This window comes from Salmo trutta, chromosome 16 (genome assembly GCF_901001165.1).
Source record: "Salmo trutta chromosome 16, fSalTru1.1, whole genome shotgun sequence".
Lineage (NCBI taxonomy): Eukaryota > Metazoa > Chordata > Actinopteri > Salmoniformes > Salmonidae > Salmo > Salmo trutta.
This window is the reverse complement of record NC_042972.1, coordinates 35122921-35147015: the sequence shown is the minus strand read 5'-3', so window position 1 is coordinate 35147015 and position 24095 is coordinate 35122921. Positions and strand designations below refer to the sequence as shown.

The window sequence follows — 24095 nt, the reverse complement described above, 5'->3', positions numbered from 1 at the left end:
CCTGACACATGGTCTGGGCCTGAGGCTGTCTATGAGCCAAGGGGGACTGAGAGAGGAACATGGTCCTGGGAACCCACTGTGTATCCAGGTCTTCATCTCAACTCAGTTATTTAGCCCATGTTAAACTATTTGAAATATTCTTGCTAACTATTTTAAAGGGATGGCATTTGTCCTATATTTTTCAGAGAAAATCTCTAAATGAGCGATTCAAAGTGTCTTTCAGTTAATTGGTGGCCTTTTAACGAGCCAGATACTAATTGATGGTCATCTTCAGTGAGATCCAGCATCCACAGTGGGGTTGAATCCACAGTGGGGTTGAATCCACAGCTCTAGTAAGTGTGTGTGTCAATCCATGGCATTATGTGGGCTGGAGAGAAGCAGATTGAATATTTTGTGTCACCAATGAAAGGAGAGTGAATGTCTGTCCACTCGCTGTTTGCTGCTCCCGAGGAGACTGGGATCTTTATTTGAATCAGTTTATACAACCATTTCGTCTTACTAAACTCTGTGACCACACAAATATTGCTCAGGTCAATTAAAAAATCCAGCTTGGTGGGCAAAAAATGGTGAATAGATAAAATATATACTCTTTTCATTAACATACTGTTTCTAGCCCAGCTCCTGTGTTATATTTGAATGTGTGCTATTCCTCTCTTTCCTTTACTTATTGTGTCCCCGTTTCAGGCAGGCAGCCAAGAAACCCCCATAAAGCATAAAGGTGGCATTGTTAGTTATGTGCTCCTGGACATCACAGCGCTGTATCACACCCGTGGGTCCAGCTATTTGATCCTTATCACATATTCATGTTATAGATCACAGGGGCAAAACATATATGATGCAAAGTAGAGGTCGACCGATTATGGTTTTTCAACGCCGATACTGATTATTGGAGGACCAAAAAAAGCCGCTGCCGATTAATCGGCCGATTTTTATTTATTTTTATTTATTTGTATTTTTTGTAATAATGACAATTACAACAATACTGAATGAACACTTATTTTAACTTAATATAATACATCAATAAAATCAATTTAGCCTCAAATAAATAATGAAACATGTTCAATTTGGTTTAAATAATGCAAAAACAAAGTGTTGGAGAAGAAAGTAAAAGTGCAGTATGTGCTCAGAACATGGGAACATATGAAAGCTGGTGGTTCCTTTTAACATGAGTCTTCAATATTCCCAGGTAAGAAGTTTTAGGTTGTGGTTATTATCGTATTGTATTTCATATACTTTTGACTATTGGATGTTCTTACAGGCACTTTAGTATTGCCAGTGTAACAGTATAGCTTCCGTCCCTCTCCTCACTCCTACCTGGGCTCAAACCAGAAACACATCGACAACAGCCACCCTCGAAGCAGCATTACCCATGCAGAGGAGGGGAAACAACTACTCCAAGTCTCAGAGCGAGTGACGTTTGAAACGCTATTAGCATGCACCCGGCCAACTAGCTAGCCATTTCACATCGGTTACACCAGCCTAATCTCAGGAGTTGATAGGCTTGAAGTCATAAACGGCACAATGCATTGCAAAGGGCTGCTGGCAAAACGCACGAAAGTGCTATTTTGAATGAATGCTTACGAGCCTGCTGCTGCCTACCACCGCTCAGTCAGACTGCTCTATCAAATCATAGACTTAATTATAACATAATAACACACAGAAATACGAGCCTTAGGTCATTAATATGGTCGAATCCAGAAACTATCATCTCGAAAACAAAACGTTATTCCTGTTACATTGCACAATCTTCAATGTTATGTCATAATTACGTAAAATTCTGGCAAATTAGTTCGCAATGAGCCAGGCGACCCAAACTGTTGCATATACACTGACTGCGTGCAATGAACGCAAAATGACACAATTTCACCTGGTTAATATTGCCTGCTAACCTGGATTTCATTTAGCTAAATATGCAGGTTTAAAAATATATACTTGTGTATTGATTTTAAGAAAGGCATTGATGTTTATGGTTGGAGCAACGTGTACCTAAGCGATTATATGCAACGCAGGACAGGCTAGATAAACTAGTAATATCATCAACCATGTGTAGTTAACTAGTGATTATGATTGATTGTTTTTTCTAAAATAAGTTTAATGCTAGCTAGCAACTTACCTTAGCTTCTTACTGCATTCGCGTAACCTCGTGGAGTGCAATGTAAAGCAGGTGGTTAGAGCATTGGACTAGTTAACCGTAAGGTTGCAAGATTGAATCCCTGAGCTGACAAGGTAAAAATCTGTCATTCTGCCCCTGAACAAGGCAGTTAACCCACCGTTCCTAGGCCGTCATTGAAAATAAGAATGTGTTCTTAATTGACTTGCCTAGTTAAATAAAGGTTAAAAAAAAAGAATTGGCGTCCAAAAATAACGATTTCCGATTGATATGAAAACTTGAAATCGGCCCTAATTAATCGGCCATTCCGATTAATCGGTCGACCTCTAATGCAAAGTATTGGATTGTTTGACTCAGAGGCACTGTCACCATGACTGGAGGTAAACGTGAAGACCGATAGGGAGGAGGGATAGGGGGAGAGGAAGTAAGAGATGGTTAGAGGGACCTAGAGAGGGAGGGAGCTAGAGAGACAGAGTTAGTGTTTGAAGGAAACAGAGAGAGTTCAGTCTGCAGAGTGGCTCTGTGCTGAGAGAGCGAGAGCCTGCCTGCCTGCTGAGAACATGACCTGTTTCTGCTGTGGAGGGGTCTTCTAAGTCTGTGGACCTCCACACCGAAGAGATACCTCTCCTTAAACTTACTTTTCTCTCTGATTGGGTCCTAAATATAAGTGACCGACTGCTTGTTTCTCCAGAGTTGTCATTAACGACTTGCTTGTGACAATATCATGATGTATTGTACTGCATTGTTTAGCTGGTGTGGAAATGTAGACATTTCATGGTAAAGTTGTTAATGAACAATTACGGTTTTGTTTGGGATTCAGATGAACCAGCAACACAAAATACAATTTGGCGTGACGCTATTGCCATTATTACATATTTACAGTAACACCAACTGAGATATGACTGTGTAATAAAGTGTTATTAAACATTAGGCAGAGTGAATGGCTCTACAGGGGTTTCATAACTTCATTCCCCCAGGGAGTCCCACTAAGCGTCTGCACCTATGCTATGGTGCACCTTTTAAGGGTTGTGTCCCAGCTACCGTTCAGGCTTTAATGTTGGCATCGCCAGCCTCACCTGCCACTGTGCCAGGCCCCTGGGCATAAGGGAACCAACCACTCTGGGCTGCAGAATAACTGCAGGTAAACATGCTATCTTTGCCAGAGCGTTTAAACATTCCTTAAGCAGGTTTGATTGTATCCAGTGTCGTGACGTTGTATTAGTTAATGTGACGACTGCTGCTCATCGAATGATTAACGGTTTATAATTGCGTGATTTAAATGAATTAAGCAATGAATCAAGCAATTATTAACTCATTAACCTGGGGCACCATGGGAACATTGTTTTGATTGAGTTTCTATTTCCCAAATTAACTCAAAGGATATCAGAATATCGATTACAACAGTCGCTAAATTAATCAATTTCCTCTACAGTCTCATAATCTGAACGTCGTACAATCCGGGAATCTGCACGGACCTGGGCTTTACCACTGAATTTACCACACCAATCTTAGTTGATTATTTATTTACTAGCAAGCTAAAATGATGATAAAAATACACATACACAAAACACAGTCTAGCTATTGATTAGGACTTAGTATAACGGGCCAACACACTATGGCGCGTGTTACCCAAAATGGGGATTTTAAAGAGAGAGAAATAAAGGAAGTACACGAGAGAAATATACATTTGGGTTCATTTGTCAGCCATGCTTATTTAACTAGCCTCGCCCCGAACTGCCGCTCTTATGGGTCAGAATATAATGATGTAATTACGTGTTGGAGGTCTCAGGTGGGAAGCTCCGCGTGGGTCGTTTAGGCTTCTAAATGACGCACTTCTCCGGCGCAACTCTCTGGTTGTCCTCACGATGTCAGTGTCCTTCTTGGCTAAATGGTCTGATCCCTCGCCCTTGATCTGAAAGGGGTCTTCTGAGGACAGACAGCTCTGTAGCTCAGAGCTCACAGCTTCGGCCCGAACGGGGTCGATACCACGATTCAATGGAGAGTGGAGGCTGGGTGGTTCGGCTTGAATTCACCCGCTTAGACACAGCTACTCGTCCGTAGCTCGTGTAGAAAAATATTTCTTTGTCTTCAACCTTGTGTTTCGTTTTGGGGTTCGTCGACTTTGTTAGACCTTAGCTGCAGCTTGGGGTCAATAGTCTCCAATGTTAATTCTTCACTCTCCTGTCTTATACCCTCGGGTCAGAAGTGGGTGTAACCGCCTTTAGGGCAATTCTCTGGGCGGACCAAGTAAAGGGGGCAAGGCTTTGGCTCTAGAAAATATCCAATTTTAGACACTAACTTCACATTTCATCTTTACCAAAACATTCTGTTTGATTTGGATATTTTCTACACAACGTACAATGTATAAACATCAGGCATATACTGGGAAAACTCTTAAAGGTACAATGTTTTCATAATAACGTCATCTCTTAACCTTTAAAAACAAATACAAAAGTTACATACATTTTAATATTCCACTTTTCGTCATAACCACCATTGTGGCTGACGGAAACCATTGTTCCAAAGTCCCTTTATTGCATGTTTAATGTTCTGAGGCCAGTTCTCCATTGTTAGGACAAAGGAATTTCTCTGTGGCCTAAGTTTTATTATGGGCGTGAGGTGTCATAAAACCCCCACATCTTCAGACCCCTAGATCTCTCCTCCTCTGTTGGGGGTTTGGGAGATAATCTGTAGGGTGGTGGTCTCCTGTACCCTGACCTGATCAGGACAGTCATGACACCAGCATGAGATATTTAAAGGCTCGGGACAACTTAACACAACGTTAAACAGTTTGGAAATGTTTCTTCCAGCAGGAGATGTGTGTCAAGTCAGTTCTCTGTGTTTGAGTGTCTCTCTCTCTACCCAGAGGAGTCCCTGCAGAGCTTTTGTCTATAGAGCTGTCAGTCTCAGAGTTCACCATGGCAGTGTTTATTAAAATAATTCAGCCACTTGATCAGCCATCGTGTGCTGTTATGATACTGGCTCAGTGCTCTCTCTAGAACCCCCCCCCCCCCCCCCCCCCAGTTCCAGTCCCCCCCCCAGTCCCCTTCACACCATGTTTGGAAAACAACAAAGACGGCACTGAGCAAACTAAAGATGGAGGGAGAACAACCGAATGCCTTTGCATTGCAGATGCTCCGGGGTGAGATGTTGGGTTTACAAGTTACAACATGTTTGGTAACTGAATCTTTTGTGTCGACTTTTTAGTGCCTCATGGGAAGAGTTCGATTTCAGAGGTGTCACAGCTCAGATTCAGCGCTGATCTTATCTCTGAGGTTTAGACATGCTCCCTTCCTTTCCTCCACCCGCTTTCATCCTTCCTCCTTTCCTAGAAGTAATCACTGATCTGAACATGACAGGTTTGGTGAACGCAATGTAGTGGAAGTCGCTTTCACCTGTTTGAGTTTCCATTCCATTTGAACTTGACTACAACAGTCTTGGAGAAGTATTTTGTTGCTGCACTTTAGAAAAATGCTAACTCTGTTTAACTGCAATACTGTCCTAAATTAATGTAAATGTTTTGAATTGTTCCTTTTAAATACATTCTCCAGTTTATTAGTGTATGATGTCATGACAGTCCCAAGCTACTGCATTTTACCAGGAGTTCAGCTGACCGCAGCCCATCATAACACAGCATAGTTTTTGGACTACCATGTTCATTTAATTTGATGTCTGAGAAATTATGCCTAATTGATTGCACTTACATTTTCATTTATAGGATTCATATCATCTTTAATAAATATAGTACCCAACATCCGATTTGGAACATCATTATTCCTAACAACGAGTAAGACCTGAGGAATTCAATAAAATTCTCAAATGCCACCCATGGACCCCCCTACATCTCACGCCAATCCAGTGGCGGTCGGTGCCGTTTATGATGAGGGAGGAGGATTTTAGAAATGTTATTTCTATTACAGCATGTTAGATGACTGTCATTCATATTTCATTCAACCAGTTCAACGTAACATCGATAGGTTTACTCAAATTTTCCCTATACCCATCATGAGGTTGCTACAACCTAGCCTATGAATAAACGTTTACAAAGTAGGTGCACACAAGTCGAGAATTTGAAGTGACAGACAGTGACCCATTCAATAGCGCCTTGCACAATTATTAGTCCAACAGTTGCAAATGAGAGTTTAAATTGGACAAATTCAGGTATGTTTATCCCCATTTCGTTCTGTTTGCTTCCGTTTAAGAAACATTTTTCAATAGAATCGTAATGAATACAACCTTGATCACACGTAAAGACAGTTCACTTACATAGCAGCCATGTTGTATTCCCTTCTCTCCTCCCCTCACCTTTTCCCTTCACTTGTGGACTTCAATGCACAACATATCAGCTGTATGTGACCAGGCGAAAAAACCTTTCCAAACCATATTAAAACCGCTACACACAGCCTACATCGTTGTTACCATATTAGCTAAAGTAACGTGATAGCTATGTTGACTAACAGAACTAACGCGTTAGTAAACCCGCTTCAATCATGCAGTAATGTTTAGTTTATAGTCAGAAGTTTAGCAGTTACACCGTGAGGCCCCGGTGGCAATAAATTAGTAAAGCAAAAACTAGCTAGCTGCCTTTGCTAGCTGCCTTTGCTAGCTAAGTAAGTGAAACTGAAAGTTTAAAAAAAATACTCTCTCTCTTGCTTCTCCTTAATTTTTGAGTCAAACACTCACCACATTTTATGCACTGCAGTGCTAGCTAGATGTAGCTTATGCTATCAGTACTAGATGTAGCTTATTTTTTATTTCACCTTTATTTAACCAGGTAGGCAAGTTGAGAACAAGTTCTCATTTACAATTGCGACCTGGCCAAGATAAAGCAAAGCAGTTCGACAACATACAAAAACACAGAGTTACACATGGAGTAAAACAACATACAATCAATGATGCAGTAGAAAAAAATAAGACTATATACAATGTGAGCAAATGATGTGAGATAAGGGAGGTAAAGGCAAAAAATGCCATGGTGGCAAAGTAAATAAAGTATGGCAAGAAAAACACTGGAATGGTAGATTTGTAGTTTGAAGAAAGTTCAAAGTTAAAATACAAATAATATGCTGCAAAGGAGCAAAATAAATAAAATAAATAAATACAGTAGGGGAAGAGGTAGTAGTTTGGGCTAAATTAAAGATGGGCTATGTACAGGTGCAGAGATCTGTGAGCTGCTCTGACAGCTGGTACTTAAAGCTAGTGAGGGAGATAAGTGTTTCCAGTTTCAGAGATTTTTGTAGTTATGCTATCAGTACTGATATGTTGTCCACCCGATCCTTTGATTGGGTGGACAACATATCAGTTCATGCTGCAAAAGCTCTGATCGGTTGGAGGACATCCTCCGGAAGTTGTCATAGTTACTGTGTAAGTCTATGGAAGGGGGTGAGAACCATGAGCCTCCTAGGTTTTGTATTGAAGTCAATGCACCCAGAGGAGGACGGAAGCTAGCTGTCCTCCGGCTACACCATGGTGCTACCCTAAAGAGTGTTGTTGAGGTTCCTGTAGACCTTCATTGCAAAACAGTGTGTTTTTATCAATTATTTGGTGACGTTCATATTTTTAGTTTAGTTTTATCTAAAAAGGATTTATTTAAAATGTTTTTAGAATTTGTATTTTCATGAAATTCACTGAGGAGGATGGTCCTCCCCTTCTTCCTCTGAGGAGCCTCCACTGCACCACTCCCACCCCAACAACCAGTATACCGTATCAGTTCTCTATGTCTGACAAGTAGTATGGAGCTGCTGCATATAGTATTTCTTTTTCATCCTATGTAATGTAGTCCCTGTGAATCTGGTGATGTTTTTTCCCCCTGGCTAGTCTTATCTTTCTAACTACATAAATTATTTCAGAACAATCTGAGATGGTGGGTGTCATGGCTTGCTGAAATGACATGTAACAACATATTCAAATCACACTACAATTCTACATGGGATTTGTGTGGAGAACATTGAAAAGCTCTGGAGGCCTGAGACGAGGCAAGCCCTAGCATTCTCTGAGCTCTGATGCTACAGCATTGTTTAACTCTAAGATTAGATATGGACCCCGGACCTCAACCCCAGATAACCTCCACACACACCTTAGTGCAAACCAGGCTGTCAGCAGGTCTGTAACTCAATCAGATTCATTCTGCCTTTGTGTCGGTGGACACAGAGAGAGAGTGAGAGGGGTGACCAGTTATATGGTCAGGTGCTGCAAAGAAGGACCTAGAAAAACTGCAGCTGGCCCAGAACAGAGTGGCACATCTTGCATTTCACTGTGTTCAGAGGGCAAATATCAATTCATCAGTCAATGAATCAAATGAATTTTAGCCCCTTTTTAGCCCCTTTTAGATCAGCAGTTGTCACAAAGTGTTTATACAGAAACCGAGCCTAAAACCCCATATAGCAAGCTATGCAGATGTAGAAGCACGGTGGTTAGCAAAACCTCCCTAGAAAGGCTGGAATCTAAGAAGAAACCTAGAGAGGAACCAGGCTCTGAGGGGTGGTCATTCCTTTTCTGGCTGTGCCAGGTGGAGATTATAAGAGTACGTGGCCATTAAGGCCAGATCAATCTTCAAGATGTTCATAGATGACCAGCAGGGTCAAATAATAATCACAGTGGTTGTAGAGGGTGCAACAGGTCAGCACCTCAGGAGTAATTGTCAGTTGGCTTTTTATAACCGAGCATTCAGAGGTTGAGACAGTAGGTGCAGAGTAGCACGAACAGTACACAGGTCAGGGTTCCATAGCTGCAGGCAGAGCAGCAGAAACTGGATCAGTAGCACGTCCGGTGATCAGATCGGGATTGCATGCCAGTCTCTCTTGGCTCAAAGTAGAGGAAAGGCTGACTGCATTACTTCTTGTTTTTAGAAGAAACGTTATTTTGTTGAAAATTCCAAATTGCTTGCATAGTCAACTTACACACAGCACTGACACACTTACCCCACCAGAGATGCCACCAGGGGTCTTTTCACAGCCCCCAAATCCAGAACAAATTAAAAAAAACTTAGTTTTTGCAAATTCATTGTTGGACATGACTGTAAAAACACCAGGAAATCAGCTCCAAGTGATTTTAAATCTGTTCCCAAGTATTCCCACACATAATAAAGACTCTATACAAATCTAATAATTGGTTTGAAATGACTGTTTTAGTAAAATATTTTAGCTTCTACAATTATCCGCACAAGAAAAGATTGGCCCGCAGCTGAATCTAGTTGATGATCCCTGATTTAGAGCCATGATTACAACAAGATGGCGCCGGAGAACAAGGCTGACGTTTTACATATTCCTAACTAATTGTGTTTTTTTGTTTTGTTTTTTGTGTTGTTTGTAACTTATTTTGTACATAATGTTGCTGCTACCGTCTCTTATGATCGAAAATAACTTCTGGACATCAGAACTGCAATTACTCACCACGGACTGGCACAATCCTTTTTTTCCTATGACGAGTCTGACGAGCCCGACGTGAATGATATACTGCTTTCCAGGGAACAGGCCCAGATCCCCGTCATTTGCATGAAGAGAAGGCAGAGAAAAAGGGCCCAGAAAACGGGCTGCCTTCTGAGAATTCATATGCGATCGAAGAAACCCCCAATTCCTTCCATTCTGTTTGCAAACGTGCAATCTTTGGAAAATAACATTGATGACCGACGCGGAAGATTAAACTACCAACGGGACATTAATAACTGTAATATCTCATGCTTCACGGAGTTGTGGCTGAACGATGACCTTATCAACATACAGCTGGCTGGTTATACGCTGTATCGGTAGGACAGAACAGCGGCGTTTGGTAAGACAAGGGGTGGCGGACTATGTATTTTTGTAAATAACAGTTGGTGCACGATATCTAAGGAAGTCTCGAGGTTTTGCTCACTTGAGGTAGAGTATCTCATGATAAGCTGTAGACCACACTATTTACCAAAGAGTTCATCTGTATTTTTCGTAGCTGTCTACATACCACCACAGACTGATGCTCGCACCAAGACCGCACTGAATGCACTGTATTCCGCCATAAGCAAACAGGAAAACGCTCATCCATAGGCGGCACTCCTAGTAGCCAGGGACTTTAATGCAGGGAAACTTAAATCCGTCTTACCAAATTTCTATCAGCATGTTAAATGTGCAACCAGAGGAAAAAACTACTTTAGACCACCTTTACTCCACACACAGAGACACATACCAAAGCTCTCCCTCGCCCTCAATTTGGAAAATCTGACCATAATTCTATCCTCCTGCTTACAAGCAAAAATGAAAGCAGGAAGCACCAGTGACTTGATCAATAAAAAAAGTGGTCAGATGAAGCAAATGCTGAACTACAGGACTGTTTTGCTAGCATAGACTGGAATATGTTCTGGGATTCCTCTGATGGCATTGAGGAGTACACCACATCAGTCACTGGCTTCATCAATAAGTGCTTCGATGACGTCGTCCCCACAGTGACCATACGTACGTACCCCAACCAGAAGCCATGGATTACAGGCAACATCCGCATTGAGCTAAAGGGTAGAGCTTCCACTTTCAAGGACACTAATCCGGAAGCTTCTAAGAAATCCCGCTATGCCCTCTGACGAACCATCAAACAGGCAAAGCGTCAATACAGGACTAAGATCGAATCGAACTACACCGGCTCTGACGCTCATCGGCTGTGGCAGGGCTTGCAAACTATTACAGACTACAAAGGGAAGCACAGCCGAGAGCTACTAAACTACTTCTATGTTCGCTTCGAGGCAAATAACACTGAAACATGCATGAGAGCACCAGCTGTTCCGGAAGACTGTGTGATCACGCTCTCCACAGCCGATGTGAGTAAGACCTTTAAACAGGTCAACATTCGGATAACCAGGACGTGTACTGCGAGCATGCGCTGACAAACTGACAAGTGTCTTCACTGACATTTTCAACATCTCCCTGTCCGAGTCTGGAATACCAACATGTTTTAAGCAGACCACCATAGTCCCTGTGCCCAAGAACACCAAGGTAACCTGCCTAAATGATTACCAACCCGTAGCACTCACGTCTGTAGCCATGAAGTGCTTTGAAACGCTGGTCATGGCTCACATCAACACCATTATCCCAGAAACCCTAAACCCACTCCAATTTGCATACCGCCCTAACAGATCCACAGATTATGCAATCTCTATTGCTCTCCACACTGCCCTTTCCCACCTGGACAAAAGGAACAACTATGTGAGAATGCTATTCAATGACTACAGCTCAGCGTTCCACACCATAGTGCCCGCAAAGCTCATCAATAAGCTAAGGATACTGGGACTGAACACCTCTCTCTGCAACTGGATCCTGGACTTCCTGATGGGCCGCCCCCAGGTGGTAAGGGTAGGTAACAACACATCTGCCACGCTGATCCTCAACACGGGCCCCTCAGGGGTGCGTGCTCAGTCCCCTCCTGTACTCCCTGTTCACTCATGACTGCACGCCCAGGCATGACTCCAACACCATCATTAAGTTTGCCGATGACACAACAGTGGTAGGCCTGATCAATGACGAAATAGCCTATAGCGAGGAGGTCAGAGACCTGGCCGTGTGGTGCCAGGACAACAATCTCTCCCTCAACTTGATCAAGACAAAGGAGATGATTGTGGACTACAGGAAAAAGAGGACCGAGCACGCCCCCATTAACATTGACGGGGCTGTAGTGGAGCAGGTTGAAAGCTTCAAGTTCCTTGGTGTCCACATCAACAACAAACTGGAATGGTCCAAACACACCAAGACAGCCGTGAAGAGGGCACGACAAAATCTATTACCCCTCAGGATACTGAAAAGATTTGGCATGGGTCCTCAGATCCAAAAGGTTCTACAGCTGCACCATCGAGAGCATCCTGACTGGTTGCATTACTGCCTGGTATGGCAACTGCTCTGCCTCCGACTACAAGTTACTACAGAGGGTAGTGCGTATGGGCCAGTACATCACTAGGGCCAAGCTTCCTGCCATCCAGGACCTCTACACCAGGCGGTGTCAGAGGAATGCCCTAAAAATTGTCAAAGACTCCAGCCACCCTAGTCATAGACTGTTCTCTCTGCTAACGCACGGCAAGCGGTACCGGAACACCAAGTCTAGGTCCAAGAGGCTTCTAAACAGCTTCTACCCCCAAGCCATAAGATTCTTGAACATCTAATCAAATGGCTACCCAGACTATTTGCATTGCCCCCCCATACCGCTGCTACTCTGTTGTTATCATCTATACATCGTCACTTTAATAACTCTACCTACATGTACATATTACCTCAACTAACCGGTGCCCCCACATATTGACTCTGTACACAGGTGGGTATGGGTACAGTCTCGCTATTGTTATTTTACTGCTGCTCTTTAATTACTTGTTACTTTTATTTCTTATTCTTACTGGTATTTTTTTAAACGGCATTGTTGGTTAGGGGGTCGTAAGTAAACATTTCACTGTAAGGTCTACACCTGTTGTATTCAGTGCATGTGACTAATAAAATTTGATTTTGATTGCATGTAACTCCCTTCATCTCAGATTGCTCAAGTGAACAGCAAACCTGGTTTAAAAAACAGATAAAGCAACACCTCACCGCACAACGCCTCTCCCCTATTTACCTAGATATTTTGTGTGTAATGTACTGATATGTAGGCTGTGTGATGTTTAAAATGAATGTTGTTCTGTCCTTGAGATGTTCTTGTCTATTAATGTTCTGTATTATTTCATGTTTTGTGTGGACCCTAGGAAGAGTAGCTGTTGCTATCGCAACAGTTAATGGGGATCATAATAAAATACCCCCCAAAAACTCTCACACTTTCTGCCACCAGGAAAAAAAGCATCACTCCTTAAACATTACGAACAGTCAAATGAACAGAGTATTTGAGGTGAAGAAGGGCTTTGAGGTGTGCAGAGGGAGGGGACTTGAGTGGATTCTAAAGGTTGTTGTCACAGGCATTATTGCCCATCCTCTATGTTCAGGAAGTTCAGACTTTATTAAGCTCATCCCCGCCCCCTCATATTTACACCCTATGGCTTGTAATCTGTGGTGTTGAGTTCCCCGTCCAACACATTAAAAGCTCTGTAAAGCCATTGGTGAATGTATTAACTCACTCACTCACTCACAGGTTTAGAGCCTTGGCTTCTGGCAGGCAGGTGGCTTTGTGTAGAGACATAATGTGAAAGGGGGAATGGGGGGGACCTCTAATCACTATGCACTCTGCATTTTCCCCTCTGTTCCCGGGTCGGTCGGCACATTCCGCTGGCATTGTTATCTGCACTGTTTCCTGCAGCCCGCGGCTTTTGTCCGTCTCTCGCTCATTGTCCCGGCTTCCTTTGTTCCCTCCGTCTAACAATGGCTTTTGTCTCTCTCTCTCTCTATCTCTCTATCTATCTAGTTGAAGTCGGAAGTTCACATTAAAACTCATTTTTTTCAACCACTCCACAAATTTCTTGTTAACAAACTTAGTTTTGGCAAGTCGGTTAGGACATCTACTTTGTGCATGACACAAGTAATTTTTCCAACAATTGTTTACAGGCAGATTATTTCACTTATAATTCACTGTATCACAATTCCAGTGGGTCAGACGTTTACATACACTGAGTTGGAAAATTCCAGAAAATGATGTCATGGCTTTAGAAGCTTCTGATTAGGCTAATTGACATCATTTGAGTCAATTGGAGGTGTACATGTGGATGTATTTCAAGGCCTACCTTCAAACTCAGTGCCTCTTTGCTTGACATCGTGGGAAAATCAAAAGAATTCAGCCAAGACCTCAGAAAAAAAATTGTAGACCTCCACAAGTCTGGTTCATCCTTGGGAGCAATTTCCAAACGCATGAAGGTACCACGTTCATCTGTTCAAACAATAGTACGCGAGTATAAACACCATGGGACCATGCAGCCGTCATACCGCTCAGGAATGAGATGCATTCTGTCTCCTACAGATGAATGTACTTAGGTGCGAAAAGTGCAAATCAATCCCAGAACAACAGCAAAGGACCTTATGAAGATGCTGGAGGAAACAGGTACAAAGTATCTATATCCACAGTCAAACGAGTCCTATATCGACATAACCTGAAAGGCCACTCAGCAAGGAAGAAGCCACTGCTCCAAAACCGCCATAAAAAAGCCAGACTACGGTTTGCAACTGCACATGGGGACAAAGATCGTACTTTTTTGAGAAATGTCCTCTGGTCTGATGAAACAAAAATAGAACTGTTTGGCCATAATGACTATCATTATGTTTGGAGGAAAAAGGGGGACGCTTGCAAGCCGAAGAACACCATCCCAACCGTGAAGCACAGGGGTGGCAGCATCATGTTGTAGGTGTGCTTTGCTGCAGGAGGGTCTGGTGCACTTCACAAAATAGATGGCATCATGAGGAAGGACAATTATGTGGATATTTTGTAGCAACATCTTAAGACATCAGTGAGGAAGTTAAAAGCTTGGTCGCAAATGGGTCTTCCAAATGGACAGCGTACTTCCAAAGTTGTGGCAAAATGGCTTAACAAAGTCAAGGTATTGGAGTGGACATCACAAAGCCCTGACCTCAAACCTATAGAAAATCTGTGGGCAGAACTGAAAAAGTGTGTGCGAGCAAGGAGGCCGACAAACCTGACTCAGTTACACCAGCTCTGTCAGGGGGAATGGGCCAAAATTCACCTAACTTATTGTGGGAAGGTTGTGGAAGGCTACACAAACCGTTTGACCCAAGCTAAACAATTTAAAGGTAATGCTCCCAAATACTAATTCAGTGTATGTAAACTTCTGACCCACTGGGAATGTGATGAAAGTAATAAAAGCTGAAATAAATTATTCTCTCAACTATCATTCTGACATTTCACATTCTTAAAATAAAGTGGTGATCCTAACTGACCTAAGACAGGGAATTTTTATTCGGATTAAAGGTCAGGAATTGTGAAAAACTGAGTTTAAATGTATTTGGCTAAGGTGTGTGAACTTCCAACTTCAACTGTATATACAGTACCAGTAAAATTTTGGGGACACATACACATTTGAGGGTTTTTCTTCATTTTTACTATTTTCTACATTGTAGAATAATAGTGAAGACATCAACAATATGAAATAACACAAATGAAAGCATTTAGTAACCAAAAGAGTGTTAAACAAATCTAAATCTATTTTATATTTGAGATTCTTCAAAGCAGCCACACTTTGCCTTGATGACAGCTTTGCAAACTCTTGGCATTCTCTCAACCAGCTTCATGAGGTAGTCACCTGGAATGCATTTCAATTAACAGGTGTGCCTTGTTAAAACTTAATATGTGGAATTTCTTTCCTTATGAATGAGTTTGAGCCAATCAGTTGTGTTGTGACAAGGTAGGGGTGGTAAACAGAAGATAGCCCTATTTGGTAAAAGACCAAGTCCATGTTAAGCAAAGAGAAACAACAGTCCATCATTACTTTAAGACATGAAGGTCAGTCAATGAGGAAAATTTCAAGAACTTTTAAAGTTTCTTCAAGTGCAGTTGCAAAAACCATCAGCGCTATGATGAAACTGGCTCTCATGAGGACCGTCACAGGAAAGGAAGACCCAGAGTTACCTCTGCTGCAGAGGATAAGTTCATTAGAGGGTCGTTGCCTCAGAAATTGCAGTCCAGATGAATGCTTCACAGAGTTCAAGTAACAGACACATCTCAACATCAACTGTTTAGAAGAGACTGCGTGAATCAGGCCTTCATGGTCGAATTGCTGCAAAGACACCACTACACCAATAATAAAACGAGACTTGCTTGGACCAAGAAACATGAGCGATGGACATTAGACCAGTGGAAATCTGTCCTTTGGTCTGATGAGTCCAAATTTGAGATTTCTGGATCCAACTGCCTTGTCTTTGTGAGACGCAGAGTAGGTGAATATGTGGTTCCCACCGTGAAGCATGGAGGAGCAGGTGTGATGGTGTGGGGGTGCGTTGCTGGTGACACTGTCTGATTTATTTAGAATTCAAGGCACACTTAACCAGCATTGCTACCACAGCATTCTGCAGCAATACGCCATCCAATCTGGTTTGCGCTTAGTCCCACTATCATTTGTTTTTCAACAGGACAATGACCCAAAACACACCTCCAGGCTGTGTAAGGGCTATTTGACCAAGAAGGAGAGTGATGGAATGCTGCATCAGATGACCTGTCCTCCATAATCACCTGACCTCAACACAACTGAGATGGTTTGGGATGAGTTGGACCGCAGAGTGAAGGAAAATCAGCCAACAAGTGCTCAGCATATGTGGGATCTCCTTCAAGACTGTTGGAAAAGCATTCCTCATGAAGCTGGTTGAGAGAATGCCAAGTGTGTGCAAAGCTGTCATCAAGGAAAAGGGTGGCTACTTTGAAGAATCTCAAATATTAAATATATTTTGATTTGTTTAACACTTTTTTGGTACTACTTTCCTTCTTCATGCATTTGAGCCAATCAATGGTGTTGTGACAAGTTTGGGTTGGTATACAGAAGATAGCGCTATTTGGTAAAATACCAGGTCCATGTTATGGCAAGAACATCTCAAATAAGCAAAGGGAGAATGCCAAGACTGCAAAGCTGTCATCAAGGCAACGTGTGGCTACTTTGAAGAATCTAAAATATATTTTGATTTATTTAACACTTTTTTGGTTACTACATGATTCCATGTGTTATTTTATAGTTTTGATTTATTCACTATTGTTATACAATGTCGAAAATAGTAAAAATAAAGAAAAACCCTTGAATGACATTTTTGTCTGGTCTGTATATATGTGCACTTTTCACCCTGTGTGTTCTGTTTGTTTTGTTCTCCTGTCTGGCGTGTTTTTCTGACAGCTGAAGTCGGAGAGTTTTAGTTCATTAAGGTTCAACCTCTCTCTCTCTCTCTCTCTCTCAACTTGACTACACTCATCTCTCTCTTTGTGTCTTTTGTTTCTCTCTCTCTCTATGCTTTGTGTGTGTGTGTGTGTGTGTGTGTGTGATGTGCAGTCTTTACCTTGTCATGATTAACTTTCCCTGACACCTATAATGTCTCCCAGACTAGAAGCTAGGATTTTAAGCTAAAGGTACAGTTGTGTTTGTTCACAGTATGTTCTCTGTTCCCTATGCAAAGCAGTGGCCATATACACACCCACACCAAAAGTTCAGAGACCCAGAGATAGTCACACCTGGAAAGGCTTATGGTCTCATTACAGCTATTACAGACAGATAAAGGTGATCACGCTCTGTGTGTATGTGGTCAGCTCCAGATGTGCAGTAAAGTTAATGCAGTAATGGACTATCTATTCTCCTGTACTATTATTCACTCTTTTCCCTTTTCCCCCAAGAATGGTTGAGCCCAGTCCCCCAGCGTTGCATCTCCATGCCAACGGTGATGTCAGCATGGTGGGCATTGGTGTGAAGCAGGAGGAGGTGGAGTCTGGAGGAGAAGGGGGAGGAACCAAGGCTGAGCCGCACTCCTCTTCTGCCTGTGATTGGTCAGGACATCAGCCAATGGCGAGACCGGAGTCTAGACAGCTGACTCCTCCCCTCTCCCGTTCACCCTCAGTAAGAAAGAAACTCCTCCCATTTCTTTATTTTAATCTATTATTTTGTTTATCTAGGTGTGCTGTTTACCCTGTTAGTCCCCACCTATACAGTCGTGGCAAAAGTTTTGAGAATGACACAAATATAAATTTTCACAAAGTCTGCTGCCTCAGTTTGTATGATGGCAATTTGCATATACTCCAGAATGTTATGAAGAGTGATTAGATGAATTGCAATTAATTGCAAAGTCCCTCTTTGCCATGCAAATGAACTGAATCCCCAAAAAACATTTCCACTGCATTTCAGCCCTGCCACAAAAGGACCAGCTGACATCATGTCAGTGATTCTCTCGTTAACACAGGTGTGAGTGTTGACGAGGACAAGGCTGGAGATCACTCTATCTTGTATATTGAGTTCAAATAACAGACTGGAAGCTTCAAAAGGAGGGTGGTGCTTGGAATCATTGTTCTTCCTCTGTCAGCCATGGTTACCTGCAAGGAGACAAGTGCCGTCATCATTGCTTTGCACAAAAAGGGCTTCACAGGCAAGGATATTGCTGCCAGTAAGATTGCACCTGAATCAACCACTTATCGGATAATCAAGAACTTCAAGGAGAGCGGTTCAATTGTTGTGAAGAATGTTTCAGGACGCCCAAGAAAGTCCAGCAAATGCCAGGACCGTCTCCTAAAGTTGATTCAGCTGCGGGACCGTGGAACCACCAGTACAGAGCTTGCTCACGAATGGCATTAGGCAGGTGTGAATGCATCTGCACGCACAGTGAGGCGAAGGATTTTGGAGGATGGCCTGGTGTCAAGAAGCGCAGCAAAGAAGCCACTTCTCTCCAGGAAAAACATCCGGGACAGACTGATATTCTGCAAAAGGTACAGGGATTGGACTGCTGAGGACTCGGGTAAAGTCATTTTCTCTGATGAATCCCCTTTCCGATTGTTTGGGGCATCCAGAAGAAAGCTTGTCCGGAGAAGACAAGGTGAGCGCTACCATCAGTCCTGTGTCATGCCAACAGTAAAGCATCCTGAGACAATTTATGTGTGGGGTTGCATCTCAGCCAAGGGAGTGGGCTCACTCTCACAATTTTGCCTAAGAACACAGCTATGAATAAAGAATGGTACCAACACATCCTCCGAAAGCAACTTCTCCCAACCATCCAGGAATAGTTTGGTGACGAACAATGCCTTTTCCAGCATGATGGAGCACCTTGCTATAAGGCAAAAGTGATAACTACGTGGCCCGGGGAACAAAACATCGATATTTTGGGTTCATGGCCAGGAAACTCCCCAGACCTTAATCCCATTGAGAACTTGTGGTCAATCCCCAAGAGGCGGGTGGACAAACAAAAACCCACAAATTCTGACAAACTCCAAGCATTGATTATGCAAGAATGGGCTGCCATCAGTCAGGATATGGCCCAGAGGTTAATTGACAGCATGCCAGGGCGGATTGCAGAGGTCTTGAAAAAGAAGGGTCAACACTGCAAATATTGACTCTTTGCATCAACTTCATGTAATTGTCAATAAAAGCCTTTGACACTTATGAAATGCTTGTAATTATACTTCAGTATAAAAATATCTAAAGGCACTGAAGCAGCAAACTTTGTGGAAATTAATATTTGTGTCATTCTCAAAACTTTTGGCCACGACTGTAGACACTTACACAGATCTGGTTGAAGTGTGCTTATCAACGGCTGGCTTGCTACAGTTTGTTAGCTTTCTAAACACACAGACAGACGGTAGGATTGTTGAGCGTCTGCCGGACGAGAGTATTTAGCACCTCTGAACAGATTGCCTGCCGTAATTTGCAAAACAAGTGCAAACCGGTTCTGCATGTAGAAATGGGCTAAAATGATGGCCGTCAGTCGCTCACCGGCGGGTGGTCTCTACAGTGGGGGAAAAAAGTATTTGATCCCCTGCTGATTTTGTACGTTTGCCCAAAGAAATGATCAGTCTATACTTTTAATGGTAGGTTTATTTGAACAGTGAGAGACAGAATAACAACAACAAAAAATCCAGAAAAACGCATGTCAAAAATGTTATAAAATGATTAGCATTTTAATGAGGGAAATTTGACCCCTCTGCAAAACATTACTTAGTACTTGGTGGCAAAACCCTTGTTGGCAATCACAGAGGTCAAATGTTTCTTGTAGTTGGCCACCAGGTTTGCACACATCTCAGGAGGGATTTTATCCCACTCCTCTTTGCAGATCTTCTCCAAGTCATTAAGGTTTCGAGGCTGACGTTTGGCAACTCGAACCTTCAGCTCCCTCCACAGATTTTACTGGCTAGGCCACTCCAGGACCTTAATGTGCTTCTTCTTGAGCCACTCCTTTGTTGCCTTGGCCGTGTGTTTTGGGTCATTGTCATGCTGGAATACCCATCCACGACCCATTTTCAATGCCCTGGCTGAGGGAAGGAGGTTCTCACCCAAGATTTGACGGTACACGGGCCCGTCCATCGTCCCTTTGATGCGGTGAAGTTGTCCTGTCCCCTTAGTAGAAAAACACCCCCAAAGCATGTTTCCACCTCCATGTTTGACGGTGGGGATGGTGTCTTGGGGGTCATAGGCAGCATTCCTCCTCCAAACACGGCAAGTTGAGTTGATGCCAAAGAGCTCCATTTTGATCTCATCTGACCACAACACTTTCACCCAGTTGTCCTCTGAATCATTCAGATGATCATTGGCAAACTTCAGACGGGCATGTTTATGTGCTTTCTTGAGCAGGGGGACCTTGCGGGCGCTGCAGGATTTCAGTCCTTCACGGCGTAGTGTGTTACCAATTGTTTTCTTGGTGACTATGGTCCCAGCTGCCTTGAGATCATTGACAAGATCTTCCCGTGTAGTTCTGGGCTGATTCCTCACCGTTCTCATGATCATTGCAACTCCACGAGGTGAGATCTTGCATGGAGCCCCAGGCCGAGGGAGATTGACAGTTATTTTGTGTTTCTTCCATTTGCGAATAATTGCACCAACTGTTGTCACCTTCTCAACAAGCTGCTTGGTGATGGTCTTGTAGCCCATTCCAGCCTTGTGTAGGTCTACAATCTTGTCCCTGACATCCTTGGAGAGCTCTTTGGTCTTGGCCATGGTGGAGAGTTTGGAATCTGATTGATTGACTGCTTCTGTGGACAGGTGTCTTTTATACAGGTAACAATCTGAGATTAGGAGCACTCCCTTTAAGAGTGTGCTCCTAATCTCAGCTCGTTACCTGTATAAAAGACACCTGGGAGCCAGAAATCTTTCTGATTGAGATGGGGTCAAATACTTATTTCCCTCATTAAAATGCACATCAATTTATAACATTTTTGACATGTGTTTTTCTGGATTTTTTTGTTGTTATTCTGTCTCTCACTGTTCAAATAAACCTACCATTAAAATTATAGACTGATAATTTCTTTGTCAGTGGGCAAACGTACAAAATCAGCAGGGGATCAAATACTTTTTTCCCTCACTGTATAACACACTGCTCCGACAGCAAGTGAACAAATGGCGATCGAACGGCCTCCTTCTGTACAGACTGACAATTGTTCTGGTAAGTTTTCTCCTTAACGCTGTTTTTCCCTGTTCTTGGTAGGAGGGCTCTCTGGGTAAGGAACAGCTTCTCAGACAGAGTCCTGTGGGGGTGAAGGGGGGCAACAGGGGGTCCGACCACCGACCAGAGGGACACAAGCACCCCACTGTCAGCGAAGGTATGGTACACCTCGTCTGCTCCCCAGTGTAATATGTTTCTGATCATTACATTGCTCTTTGGAGATCTCTCCTGAACATTGATAGAGGTCAATGTGAAGGATTTTCAGTGGATCACATTAGGACTGAGGAGGCTAGATGAGTTTAACTAGTGTGCTCAAGTTTGCTCCTATTCATTGGGTACAGGATTACATTGAATTTCAAATGTCTGTTTTTCTTATTTGAGAGAGTTTACACAATGTACTTTCCTATTGAAATCCTTACAAAGTAGCAGACCTTGAGAGTTTGGAAATATTGATTCAAACGCATGTGCTCACTCACTCACTCACTCACTCACTCACTCACTCACTCACTCACTCACTCACTCACTCACTCACTCAACATGCACACACCCCAGACGCATGCACACACACCATATAACTCTGTCTGTTCATACAATATGGCGGCTGAACAACAACATCAACAAAAAGTAAAAACTCATCCATGTCATGTGTCCTGTTGGCAGTCATGCCCACCATAGAGAAGCTGCTGAGTGTGGACTGGAGGGAGAAACTTCTGGACAAAAGCTTCCTGGGAGGCAATCACTTGAAAGGTGAGCTCTCACCCCTTTACCCCTAACCCCTCATCTTTACCTCTCATCCTTTTACCCCTGACCCCTTTACTGCTAATCCCTGACCCCTCATCTATACCGCTCACCCCTGACTGGCCCATCAGTGCTCTGTCTTACCTGTCTCTCTCCACCTGTCTGTCAGTCTCTGCCTGCCTGCTTGCCTGTCTGTCTCTATATCGAATGGGCTCTATGTTTTATCCTGTTTGTACTCATCCCTCTCTCTAACCACAGTTTTCATGCGTGTAAAGTCATCCCATATAAAAAAAATCACGACAAGTGTGATAGAAACAGAAAGTGGCGGTACAATTTTATAAATGTGGACAGACAATTTGTTTGTTATGTTGTGTTGTCCTTCCAATTCGATTTGGAAAAGCATGCGTAGTTTAGGCTACAGGATGGTGAAAGTGCACGTGATGAGCTTGATGCTCCTTTCCAATAAAATCTAGGGTCTTAATTTGTATGCTAGTGACATGATCAGTGCTTAGCTGCCATTAACAGATAAAAATGATCTTGCGCTCTTGCTCTTTCAGGCACTCCAGAGTCTTTGGCAGAGAAGGAGCTGCAGTTGTTGTTGATGATCAACCAACTGAGTGGTCTGAGGGAGCAGCTGCTGGGAGCCCATTCTGAGCAGAGGAACATGGCCACCCTGCTGTTGGAGAAACAACAGCAGCAGATGGAGCTGGCCAGACAGCAGCAGGAACAGGTGACCCTGACCTCTGACCCCTAATACACACACTTTTATTTTTTATTTAACCTTTATTTATCTAGGAAAGTCAGTTAAGAAAAAATCTTATTTACAATGATGGCCTACCCCGGCCAAACCCTGACGACGCTGGGCCAATTGTGTGCAGCCCTATGGGACTCCCAATCACGTTCGGATGTGATACAGCCTGGATTCGAACCAGAGACTATTGCACTGAGATGCAGTGCCTTAGACCGCTATGCCACTTGGGAGCCCACTGACCCCTAACCTGGGTTTACCTTGTCTTACCTGAGTGTACCTGGGCTAGACTATATGTTTTTAATGGGCATGTTCCTCCACCCAGGCGTTGCTGATTCATGCCATATCTTAAAACGCCTGGATAGGTATTTTGTAACTAATCATATGTTACAGTAATCTGTCAGTCGATGACAGTCTGACGTGGCACCCAACCATTGGTTAAGGCATGCAACATCTGAGCAGAGGAAAACAACAAATGTGTGTGGTTTATTTCAGATCGCCAAACAGCAGCAGCAGCTGATCCAGCAGCAGCACAAAATCAACCTGCTTCAGCAGCAGATCCAGGTGAGTACTTTATAAATTACATGCTATTTTTAGAACATAATTTTGAAGTATCTCTGACCTTGTGCCCTCTGTCTGACCTGGTCATAGCAGGTGAACATGCCCTACGTGATGATCCCAGCTTTCCACCCCAACAACCAGCAACTACCTGTCACCTCCGACACACAGATGACCATGCCTCTGCAGCCAATCCCCTGCAAGCCAGGTGAGTCACATCCCGCCCCCAGCCTCTCTTAGCAAATCCCCTGACAGCCAGGTGAGTCACATCCTACCCCAAACCTCATTTAGACAATCCCCTACAAACCAGGGGGGTCTAATCCGGCCCGTGGGTGGTTTTAAGTAAAACAATTTTATATATATATATATATATATATATATATATTGCCTTCAGAAAGTATTCCCACCCCTTGACTTTTTCTATGTTTTGTTGTGTTATAGCCTGAATTTAAAATTGATTAAATTGAGATTTGTTGTCACTGGCCTACACACAATACTCCATAATGTCAAAGTGGAATTATGTTTTTCAAAAAATTTTATTAAAAAGAATTACATGAAAAGCTGAAATGTCTTGAGTCAATAAGTATTGAACCCCTTTGTTATGGCCAGCCTAAATAAGTTCACGAGTAAAAATGTGCTGAACAAGTCACATAAGTTACATGGACTCACTCTGTGTGCAATAATAGTGTTTAACATGATTTTTGAACGACTACCTTATCTCTGTACCCCACACATACAATTATCTGTAAGGTCCCTCCGTCGAGCAGTGCATTTCAAACACAGATTCAACCACAAAGACCAGGGAGGTTTTCCAATGCCTCATAAAAAAAAAGAAGCAGACCATTGAATATTCCTTTGAGCATGATGAAGTTATTAATTACACTTTAGATGTTAGCGTTTAATGGAAGTGATTGGAGAAAAATGAGGATGGATCAACAACATTGTAGTTACTCCACAA

The 24095-nt window shown here is 42.9% G+C and overlaps 1 protein-coding gene across 5 annotated transcripts in view; it reads left to right on the top strand.

Moving 5' to 3' along the window:
- The window catches only part of LOC115150655 (transcription factor SOX-13), a 77475-nt gene that overhangs the window by 17885 nt on the left and 35495 nt on the right, over positions 1-24095 (top strand). For 3 of the 5 annotated variants that reach the window (XM_029694158.1, XM_029694156.1, XM_029694159.1), the window contains 6 exons: positions 17351-17570; positions 21136-21250; positions 21754-21840; positions 22389-22561; positions 23075-23143; positions 23231-23345. In XM_029694158.1, the coding sequence (XP_029550018.1) occupies positions 17352-17570; positions 21136-21250; positions 21754-21840; positions 22389-22561; positions 23075-23143; positions 23231-23345 (778 nt within the window). In that variant the 5' untranslated portion in view covers position 17351. Of the gene's footprint in view, positions 1-17139; positions 17238-17350; positions 17571-21135; positions 21251-21753; positions 21841-22388; positions 22562-23074; positions 23144-23230; positions 23346-24095 lie in introns of all 5 variants that reach the window. The other 2 variants (XM_029694157.1, XM_029694160.1) reach the window with 2 other exon arrangements.